This window comes from Martes martes, assembly GCF_963455335.1.
Source record: "Martes martes genome assembly, chromosome: 4".
In the NCBI taxonomy this organism is placed as follows: domain Eukaryota; kingdom Metazoa; phylum Chordata; class Mammalia; order Carnivora; family Mustelidae; genus Martes; species Martes martes.
In genome coordinates, this window is record NC_137891.1 from 155,446,410 (window position 1) to 155,458,152 (window position 11,743).

The 11,743-nt window shown below is 46.7% G+C and overlaps 1 protein-coding gene across 1 annotated transcript; it reads right to left on the reverse strand.

The window, feature by feature from the left end:
* Nucleotides 1-274: 274 nt before the first annotated feature.
* On the reverse strand, nt 275-10,958 carry LURAP1 (leucine rich adaptor protein 1; the record flags this gene model as incomplete). The annotated part of the gene is made up of 2 exons (XM_080800945.1): nt 275-793; nt 10,755-10,958. 2 exons carry the CDS (start codon nt 10,956-10,958, stop codon nt 275-277), a joined length of 723 nt encoding a protein of 240 aa, XP_080657071.1.
* Between the last annotated feature and the right edge of the window lie 785 nt (nt 10,959-11,743).

Below are 11,743 nucleotides of genomic sequence, written 5' to 3' on the forward strand. Positions count from 1 at the left end.
GCGCAGAGGGGGAGGGGAAGCTACTATTTTACGAGAAGCCACAGGTCAAACCTCTAGAGTCAATGTATCTATGGAAATAGCTCTAGGGTCCCAATAATTGAGGGATAAAGGCAGAGCCTCCTCAGGGACCAGAAGGATGATAAGGTCAGATTTCCATGGTAACTGATTTTGATGCAGCCTCTTCCTAGACCCAGAATGAGGGAGAATAAATTTCCAGGGAGACCAGGGCCTAGCAATGAAAGAGCCACAGGAATACAAAAGGGTGGGAGAGTTACTATAAGAAGGTCACGTCATCCTGACACTGCCAGTACCAGTGGGCCTCAAAGCCCAGTCTGGCACTCTCATCCTCTAGTGGCTCAGGAGGTCCACCTTGGAGCCCCTCCCCTGGGGGCTTCCATACAGCGCTCAAATTCCCTAGCCTGCTGGCTGTCAGGTCCACCCCAGTCCTGGCCCTGTCCCCACTGGGTATAACCTTTGCCCAGTCCATCTCAGGACGGGGAGCCCCAGGGGGGCCCTGTTCATCCAGCTCGCTGGGGACCACCGTGTCTAGGAAGCTGCCAATGGAGAGACTGTCCAGCCGGTCAGTGGAGCTGGTGTCCGGCAGGCTGTCCCAGCTGCCTCGCCTTGAGTGGTCTGGGCTCCCGCCTGTCAGGCTATATTGGCTGCTGGTGAGGCTGCTGCAGTGGCTGGTCACTGTCCCCCTCTCCTCCAACAGCCAGCGCACAGCCTCGATGCCCTCATTCAAGGTCAACAGCTGCTGCAGGATCTTCACATCGATGGCTCGCAGGTAAGCCTGGGGGAGTGGGAGAAGGAATCAGTCTGAGGTTCTGAGCCATAGGTTTCCCAAATATTTCCAGGGGCCCCGCTTTGTAGTCCAACCAACCATGCTTCAAAGGCAAGAAGCTTGGGAACAGAAGCATGGCTGGTTTAGAGCATGGGGTCTCAAAGCAGACAGATTGCTGTTTAAAATCTCAGTTCTGGGGTGCGCCTGGCTGGCTCAGTCAGTGGAGCACGTGACTCTCGATCTCGGGCTGTAAGTTCAAGCCCCATGTTGGGTGCAAAGATTACTTAAAAACAAAATCTTTACCAAAAAAAAAAAAATCTCAGTTCTACCACTGATTAGCCAGATGACTGTGGGCAACTTTCTTACATTCCTTGAGCCTTGGTTTCCTTGTTTGTAAAACAGGGCTAAATTACTCATCTCACAGGATGGCCCGTGAGCATTTGGAGATGCTGTTTATTGAGTACTCAACACAGTGCTTGACACAGTCTCAGTAAACGTTTAGTATTGAAATCTGATCCTGCTAAGCTTTGAACTTAGGTAAGGTATGAACTATTGAAACAGTCCAGATTCAAAGAATAGCCTGATAGGGAGCCTGGTGTTAATTACAAAGTAGGGCCAAAGGGAGGCAAAAGCTAGGGAAGAAAGAGGAAGCGAACGTGGCCCCCCAGTCCCTTCAGGGTGTCAGTAGCCATTGTTCAAAGGGTCAGCAGCCTGCTGGCTGGGGATTCGGGGATTCTCTCCACCACACACCTGTCTCCCTTCTGTACCGGGAGTAAGTCTGATTTTCCAGGGACTCTCCAAGGTCCCTCCCAGTTCAGATGCCCTAAATATCTTCCCCAAACACAAGTCTGAATCTGTCTCTTTCCTGCTCAAGAGCCTCTCCGGGCTTTGCACTCCTCTTGAAGAAGAAGATCCGAACACTTCAGCAGCTGGGATTCCAAAGCTATCACAATATAGCCCTTGTGCGTCTCTCCAGGTTCACCTCTAGCTCACTGTCCGGGGAGACCCTGGTCTTGTCACACATGGCTTTCTGACTGCGTTTTATTTGGTTTCCTTGTAATCAAAGTAATGGATGCCCATGGATTAAAGAGGCAAATAGTTCTGTGAGATTTATTAGGGACGTAATAGGCCTGCATCCTAATCCTAAATCTCGCTTCCCAGAGACAACTATTATTCATTTTTTTAGCTGTTTATTTTGGTACTTACCTTCGAATCTCCAAATAACATGCTACTTAGTGACTTTTAAGTTTTAGGTGTTTTCTGTTGACTTCCCACATGATGGAAGGTTAAGGGTTTAACTCTCATCCTACTACCCACTCCTCTGCCACAGAGACACCTTTCTCATCTTCCAGTTTCCCCAACATACGCAATAAAATGAGTTGTTGGGTGATTACCTTATAAGGATTTGGAAATGTTATTCACAGCTAAGTTGTACAGTTTACTATGGTTACTTTTGATTCCTTACTTCATGTTTTCCTTAGAGTAATAATAAAAATTTTTAAATGATTTTTTTAAGATTGTATTTATTTGTCAGAGAGAGAGTGAGAGCATACACAAGCAGGGGGAGCGATAGGCAGAGGGAGAAGCAGGCTCCCTGCTGAGCAAGGAGCCTAACGCAGGACTTGATCCCAGGACCCTGGGATCATGACCTGAGCCGGAGGCAGACACTTAACCGACTGAGCCACCCAGGCGTCCCAATAATAATAATTATTTTTCCTTAGAATTATGCCTTAGAATAATAGTAAATGATATATAGCATACCTTATATATTCTATTATTGTTATATTATTATTATTACTACAATATTACTCCTCCTCTTTTGCTTCATTTCCTACATAGTGATCAATAAGTGATCCCCACACCCTCTCCCAATTGTCTGAATTTTCCTCTCAAGGCATTTAAACATATCACATATTCTAACTACTGCTGGTTCTTAGAGGCAGCTCTTCAGGAGCCTTCTGATCAGCCCCAGTCTGAACCAGGTGCACAACTGTCCTCCAGGGATTCCCCCTTCACTAGCCTCCTGGGGTTCGTTTGCCCCCTTTCCCTAGTTGGATCCCTTGTTTCCTGGGTCCATGTCTTCTTCTTTCTTGGTTTACTCCTTCATTGTGTGTGGGTGCTTTTCCTCCAGTTCCTCCAGTAGCTTCCTGAGAAAGTCTATGGAGGAGGTACTTTTTTTTTTTTTTTTTTTGGGAGGAGGTACATTTGTTGAAGCTTTACACGTTTTAAAATGCTGTTCTTCTCTCCTCACACCACTGACAGTTTCTTGGGTATAGAATTCTAGGTAAAAAATAATTTTTCCTCAGGATTTAAGGCATTGTTCCCTTGACTTTTTTTTCCCCAAAGATTTTATTTATTTATTTGACAGAGAGAGAGATCACAAGTAGGCAGAGAGGCCGGCACAGAGAGAGAGAGGAGGAAGCAGGCTCCCCGCTGAGCAGAGAGCTTGATGCTGGGCTCGATGCTGGGCTCGATGCTGGGCTCGATGCTGGGCTCGATCCCAGGACCCTGAGATCATAACCTGAGCTGAAAGCAGAGGCTTTAACCCACTGAACCATCCCGGCACCCCTGTTCCATTGACTTTTAATTTTCAGTGTCACACTTGAAAAGTCTGATGCCATTATGATTCCTGGTCGTTCATATGGGACCATCTTCCTATTCTTTCTGAAAGTTTTCAGGATCTTCTCTTTGGTCCCAGTGTTCTAAATTATCCCAATAATTTGCCATGGTGTGTCTATTTTCATCCACTGAACTGGCCACTTGTTGGGCAATTTTAGTTTTTAAAGATTCATTTATTTATTTCGGAGTGGGGGGCACGGGCAGAGGGAGAGGAGAACGGACGCAGACTCCCCACTGATCCCGGACCCTGACACAGGACTGCAGTAGGGAATGGGGGGAGAACATGACCTGAGCTGAAACCAAAAGCTGGATGCTCAACCGACTGAGCCACCCAGGCGCCCCGTATTGGGCCCTTTTAAATTGGAGACACATGTCCCTTAGTTCTGGGAGATTTTCTTTATTTCTTTGGTGATTATTTCTCCTCCACTAATTTTCTACTTTTTTTTTCCTGGAAATCCTATTATTTGAATAGAGGGTGTCCTGGATGGATCCTTTTTTTTTTTTTTTTCCCCTCTTCCATCTTTTCCTATGTTTGTTCTAGTTTCTGCAGTATTTCAACATTATCAATGCTTCTGTCGAGTTTTTCATATTTTCCTATCATGCTTTTATTTCTAAGAGTTGTTCTAGTTGTCTGAATGTTTTCCCTTTAAAATAAAAAATTTTTAAAAATATTTATTTATTTGAGAGAGTGAGAGAGTTCAGGCACGAGAGAGCAGGGTGGGGTGGGGGAAGGGCAGAGGGAGAAAGAGAATCCCCAGCAGACTTCACATGGAGTTCAGTCCCACAACCCTGAGATCATGACCTGAGCCGAAATCAAGAGTCAGATGCTTAATGGACTGAGCTACCCAGGCGCCCCTGAACACTTTCCTTTTTATAGCTTCCTGCTGTGCTGCAATATTACCGCTTATCTTTTTAAGGATATAATTAATGTGTGTGTTTTTTGTTGTTGTTTTTTTTTGGTAAGTTCTCATCTCCCGGTATTATCTCCATCTCATTCAAGGTGTTTTTTCTGTTCATTTATGTTTAAATAGTCGGAGGGTCTCATCAGATGTCTTACAGTCTCTAGCAGCTGCTTATACTTCAGAGTTGTCTCTAAAAAGCTGATTGCAAATTTTACATATGTACGTGAGGCTTGCCAACTCTGAGCCTCACTTGGAATTATCTGGCTGGGTTATTTGGGTTAGCCCTGAAGTCAGTATCTCTAGTATTTTTCTCTTGGGTTCACCATGTCTACCATATTCTACCCATCTCAAGAATATAATGCAAGCAAAGCTGCTAAGTAAGGGGAAAGGCTGGAAGGGTACTGAATAACATTTAGTACATTTTTACTTAATCCCTTTTTAAAAAAGATTTATTTATTTGAGAGGGAGAGATAGAGTGTGCATGCAAGAGAGTGGGACTGGGGGGGTTAAGACGGGGGTGGAGGTAGGGGAGAAGCAGAGGGAGAGGGAAAGAATTTCAGGCGGACTCCCCACTGAGCATGGAGCCCCACTGTGGGGGGCTTGATTTCACCACCCTGCAATCATGACCTGAGCTGGAATCAAGAGTTGGATGCTTAACCAACTGAACCACCCAGGCACCCCTACCTAATCCTTTTTGCTCTCAACTTGTTGTCTCTAATCTGGAGACATTCGGTTCGAGTTTTTAAAAAATATGTAACAATTGCGGTGTCTGGGTGGCTCAGTCAGTTAAGCAGTTGCTGTCGGCTCAGGTCGTGATCTCAGGATCCTGGGATCAGGCCCCACGTTGGGCTCTCTGCTCAGTCAGCAGCAAGTCTGCTTCTCTCCCTCCCTCTGTGATCTCTCTCACTTTCTCTCAAGTAAGTAAATAAAATCTTAAATATATATATATATATGTATATACATGTATATGTATATGTATATACATATATATATGTATCTCAATTGATAAATGTTTATTAAATTATTCAGGACATAACTGTCTTACAAGTAGAATGATAAACCAGAATATGACTAAGTATTTGTACATTGAGAAAAATACAGGCACTGGAATTAAATAGACCTGGATTCAAATTCCAGTTATGCCATTAACAAACCACAGGGAATTAGAATTTTTTCCCCTTTAAACCTCATTTCTTCATTGTAAAATGAGGATACTATCTCATTTAGAGGTTTATTTCAAAAAATGGAAGGAACATATTAACACGCACAGGATAGTGCCTGGCAGGTATCAGTTTGTGGTAGCTAGGTGGCTTTAGATATTACTGTGGTCAACGTACTCACCATGGCACAAGCACAGAACAAAATTCTGTACCTGAAATTATTTGTGATTTTGGAATAATATCACAACTCTAATTCAATTAAACAAATGATTATTTGGCACCTGGGTTGTCTAATAATAACAAAGATCATGAAGAAACTGTCCCTGCTTGACAGAAACTTGCAGTTTCAATAAGGAGATATGGACATAAATAACTGAAATACTACAGACTATGCAGATTATTAATGACATGCAATAAAAGATGATCTTAATTATTTCGCACTGGGGAAAATTTTTTTTTTTTTTTAATTTGAGAGAGAGAGACAGCAGAGGGAAGGGCAGAGGGAGAAGCAGACTCCCACTTAGCAGGGAGCCTGACATGGGGCTCAATCCCAGGACCCTCAGTTATGACCTGAGCTGAAGGCAGACCCTTTAACCGACTGAGCCACTCAGGCACCCCTAAGTTTTGTTTTTTCTTTTAAAGATTTTATCCATCCAGGGGCGCCTGGGTGGCTCAGTGGGTTAAGCCGCTGCCTTCGGCTCAGGTCATGATCTCGGGGTCCTGGGATCGAGTCCCACATCGGGCTCTCTGCTCAGCAGGGAGCCTGCTTCCCTCTCTCTCTCTCTGCCTGCCTCTCTGTCTACTGTGATCTCTCTCTGTCAAATAAATAAATAAAATCTTTAAAGATTTTATCCATCCATTTGACAGAGAGAGAGAGAGAGAGAGAGAGACAGTGAAAGAAGGAACACAAGCAGGGAGAGTGGGAGAGAGAGAAGCAGGTTCCCCACTGAACAGGAAGCCTGATGCAGGGCTCGATCCCAGAACCCTGATATCATAACCCAAGCCGAAGGCAGATGCTTAATGACTGAGCCACCCAGGAACCCCAGGGAGAACAAATAAATTAACAGTGAAACCAACAGTCCTAGTCCATAACCAAACTAAATGTATTAAGCAAAAGTTCTCATACTAAAAATGCTTCTCCTGCTATATTGTCTCCTTCCTTTCTTCTTCTTCCTCCATTCCCTCTGTACTATTCTTTTCCAAAACTTATATCCCCAATCTTCTGTTAGGATAAAGAAGTGGCTGGCACTTGGTTGGCCAGTTAGGGAGGGGATCTTAGAGTACAATTCGTAAACAGATATTCACAAACCCTTTTGTTTTTAGCTTCACTTGTGCCCCCAATTCCCTAAACACTAGGTTTTTCCAACTCCTTGAAAGCTTTGAGTTTCTGTAGTGCAAATCGTGTTGCTTTTTTAGCTTTCCTCGCTGCTGGCTTGGAATTCAGCTTTTTTCAGGTCCTGTAAGTTACCACTCTTCCTTCTGCTTTTCAGCTTCCAAAATTTTGTTCCTATCATCTTCTCTCCTACGTTTGTCATCATAATAGTTTCATGGCTTTTAAAATAATCCTTCTACTGGCTTTCTAGTGACATTTCAGAAGGAAATGGAGGTAAATGCATGTGTTCAATCTGCCATCTTGAATTAGAATTCCCGCTGACTTTATTCATCCTTCAAGCCCCAGCCTCAAATGCCATTCCTCCTCTAGGAAGTCGTCCCTGCTCTTCCTTAAGACAGAATTAATCCATTCAGTTATGAAACAATATTTAGTGAGTCTTTTTATAGGCATCGCATTGTGTTCAAGGAAGAAAAGACACCATTTGTTAACCTCAGAGAGTTCACAGTGTATGGGTAGGATAAGACAATGATACAGGCACTTAAGACTCAGCATGGCAAATGCTAGGGGAAACAAATGCTATCCAGAGGGCCATGGCTATCTAGAGGGCAATGACCCAATCAAGGCAGGTAAGAAAATGCTTCCTACAATAAGGCACATGAGCTGAGACATAAAGGTTGAATAGGACTTAGTCAAGTAAACAGTGGAGAGAGGCATTCCAACTAGAGGACTCAGTACGTGTCCCCTCCAATTCAAAGTGGCCTTTCCATGAGTGCCTGGCTGGCTCAGTTGGTAGAGCATATGACTACAATCTAGGAATTGTAGATTTGAGCCCCACATTGGGTGTAGAGATTACTTTAAAATAAAAAAAATTTTTTTTAAGATTTTATTTATTTATTTGACAGAGAGAGAGCTCATGTAGGTAGACAGAGGGGGAAGCAGACTTCCCGCTGAGCAGGGAGCCTGAAGCAGGCTCAATCCCTAGACCCTGAGATCATGACCCAAGCCAAAGGCGGGCGCTTAACCAACTGAGCCCCCCAAAATAAAATCTTTTAAAAAAGAAGAAGAAGAAGAAGGGGGGGGGGGAGGAAGAGTCGTTGTCTCTCCAGAGTACAAATCTGACCACGTCACTCTTTCATGAAGACTCTTCCAAGAAGCCCACCCTGGGTTCTAATAACACTTATCATCCTGTATCAGAGTTAATAGTCTGTCTCCCTCTTTCCTGTGAACTCAGCCTATGAGCTCCCTGAGAGCAGTACTACACAGTTCATTGGTGGCATTTAGCCTCAGACTGGATAGGTCAGATTCGGCTTTGTGATTCTCTTGCCTTTACTATCCTTGGCCCCTCTGGTGGTCTCCAGGATTCATCCGGTTGAGTTTTACTGTGTTCATGGGAAATGAATCTGAGAACTAGATTCTATAGTCCTGTGACAGTGGGATTCCCTGACTGTGACAGCAACACTTCCCAGAATAGAAAAAAAGCAAGGCTTTCTTGCCAGAAAAAGAAACACTCATTCCATACCGCCTCTTTGGAAACAGAAAGGGGATAAATCCTCAGGAGAGATGCAGCCTCAAAGACCACTCCAACCCAGTTCTCTTCCCAGGGGGATTCAAGTCCCCCACTAACCCTCTTAACAAAGACACATCAGACTCTGCCCAGGCCTGGGGTCACAAGTGTGGCTTCCTCATTGCTCAATCCCAATTAGGCCCTGGGATAAAGCCCGGAGATCCCAGGCCCAGCTCCCTGACGGTGGATTGAGATTTTTAGACAACTGTTACTAGAACTATCTGATCCCACAAACCCCAGCCCCCTCATCCTAAAAGAGGCAGAAAAACTGAGGCCAACAGAAAGTCAGGGCTCTGTTCAAGATCTCAAAATGATTCAGGAGCTGGGCCAGAACTTGAACCCATAACTTCCCCCTTCTTGCCTAAAGCTTTTTTTTAAGCCAGCTCTGTGGGGGTGGGTTGTCCGCAGCAACAGTTTTTTGGGTAGGAGGATTAAGTAGGGAAGGTTTCCATTGTTTCCCCTTCCCACAAATCCCAGAGTCTGGCTAGTTCACTCAACCTGTGAGAGGGGGAGGGAACCAAGAGGAAAAGAGCCTAGAGGCAGGAATAACCTTGGCTTTAAGAGCTGGCCTGCCCCCGCCCTGCAGGATTGCTGGCAGAGGGACAGTTGAAGGACTGTGCTTAGAGAGCTTGGACCTGTTCGGCCACCAGTGGCTTCAAGGGAAACCCTCTGCCCAGCCCCGCCGCTCCCCCACAGTGGGCAGGGCTGAGTACACAAAGACATCAATGACATCTTGGCCAAGGAAGGAGAAAGGAATCGGGGTAACGAGCGCTTCCCTGTTCTGGCCCCCAGTAGGTTCCCTCCTGTGTGCCTTTAATGGGCAGCTTAGGGTCCCATACCAGGCTAGGTCAAGAACGCAGAGACCTAATCAGAAGTTAAATGAATGTACGCCCTTAAAGTTTACAAACAGCTAATCACCATCAAAGGCAAAAGAGTTAGAGCCAGAGAAAAGGCATGGCTTCTCCACTGGCTCCCTATGTGAGCCCGGCTGAGCTCCTTTAACACCTGCAAGCATACTTCATCTACAGGACGGGGAAAAGATGACCGCTTTTCTCACTTCAGTGGCATAAAATGTCTTTAAAGCGTCTGGCACAAAGCAGATCTCAATGGTAAAAATGTAAAGTGCAGGCAGATCATCTGAGTTCAAAGCCTGGCTCTGCTTTTTACTTTTTTGTATGACCTTGGGCAGTTACTTAATCTCTTTGTGCCTCAGTTTCTTTATCTATAAAATATCATTTGCTAATAGGGTTACTGTGAGGATTAAGTGAGTAATTTGTAAAGTGCTCAGCATGATGCCTGGCACCACTCTGTACAAAGAAGCAAAGCAAGCCCCTCCCTTAGGTGGGCAGTCACAGCCCTGCTCTGAAGAATCTGGCATTCACCTCCAACCTTCAGGGCCAAGTGCACACATGGCATTTAAGTTCTTCCCCCATAGAGCCTTCCCTGATTGCTCTGCCCAGAAGGCTCTCCTCCCTGCCTAAGAGCCCCCATGCCCTCCTTCGCTGTTCTCTCATAGCCTAGCTAGGCAGATGGTGGGCTCCAGAAAGACCTATTAGCTGACACACTCACTGTGGCCTCCTGGTTCTGAGCCAGAGGATTCTTTAGTTCCCCAGAACTGGCTGCAAATTGGTGGCAGGTGTAAATTACCCCCTTCACCGGAACCAGGGCCTTGGGGAGCCTGGGCAGCCCCAAATGCCCTTCTGGCTCTGAATCTAGACCAGCAGCAACAGGGGAGGGGGAGGGGGCCTATTTCCTTCTCTTCTCCCCAAGAAGGTACAGATGAGATGCAAAAATCCTGTATACCTGGGGGGCTCAGAGGTGATGGAGACAATAGCGATGGTGCAGCTACTCTGACCACCCAGGTTCTAGGGACTTCCAAGAACTTTATGTGGGGGTTGGGGGAGTTGGGGAAAGGGAGGATGTTTTTGGTGGCCCTAGACCAGGCGTTTTTCACCCTGATCTCTTCTGTGCTGAATCCTATCATGAACACCCAGGTCTCAGACGAGCCAACCCCGGGCCCAGTGTGCAGTAGAAGAAACTGAGGGCCCTATAATGGTGGGCAGGGCATAGTTGGGGGGGGGGGCGGTGGGGGGGAGATTTGTGCTGTGCTAGGTTCTCAGTGCTGCTCAGCCTCACCTCTCCCCTCCCGATTATCTGGCAGGAAAAACTTCCAAGAATTAGTGCCTCCCACCTCAAGTCTTCAGGACCCACTCACCCTTGGAGGGGCAACTAATGGACCCCAGGGTTTAAGGACTGATCTGGGAGGAATCCTGAGGAGTTAGGTAGGGAGTTCTAATTCGCTCGTCTCCGGTCCAACTCTGAAGGCATAAGTCTGTCCCTTCCAACCCTAGCTGGGGACTCCGTCCTCCTGGCCCATGGAACCCACACTCACCAGCTCCATCCTCAACGCCATGATCTTGTCCCCCAGGCTGTGGCCGTGGCCGGTGCTAGGCGCCCCCGAGAGCAGCAGGGCGCCGGAGGTTCCCGGCTCCCATTCGCCTCGCAGCCCGCGGAGCAGCCCTTCAGGGGTCTTCCTGCCCACCTTGCCCTCCACATCTCGCAGGTCAGGCGTCTGGAACTCCGCAGTCCCCTCCATGCGGGCCTATGGCTGAAGAGGACTGGGCCACCGGACGGCGGGGTCTCGTTCCCGGGGGTCCTCCTTTGCCCGCTGCTGGTGCTGAGAGGAACCAGTGGGTCCCCGCCCGCGCCGCGCGGGGGCGGGCGGAGGGTGCCGTAACACTCAGAAAAGCCGCGCAGAGCCGTTCGTGCGTGCGCGCGCGCGTGTGTGTGTTCGTGTTCGTGTGTGTGCGTGCATGTGTGTGTGTGTGTGTGTGTGTGTGTGTGTGTGTTCGAGTGCGCACACAATGTCTGTACCTAGAATGGTGGGGCTGGGCGATTTGTACTAGGATTTGCGCTTGAAGGAGCACTGGGAGAGTTCAGTGCCTTCTCCCTACACTGCCAGCTGAGTCTAGCCAGTCACACAGCAGGCGCCCGATAAATGTTTGCTGAAAAAAGCTAAGCATCCTCAGGGATATGGGAGTTTAAGGAACAGTGGTGACAGAAGCTGCAGAGGATTTTGAAAGGCTTCCTGAAGTTGAGGGGCTGGGTGTACAACAGTGGTCAGAATTTAGCTAGCTACGGACACACACACATACACTTTCAGTGTAACCACTGGATTTATTTTTTTTATTTATTTATTCATTTATTTTGAAATATTTCTCTACACCCAACATGAAGTTTGAACTCAGCCGGGAGATCAAGAGTTACATGCTCTTCTGACTGAGCCAGCCTGGTGTCCTAACCCTGAGTTTAAATAAAAGGAGAAAATAAGGTTCTTCTGGACAATGAGAAGCAACCAGTATTGAAGATGAAAAGGTCCAC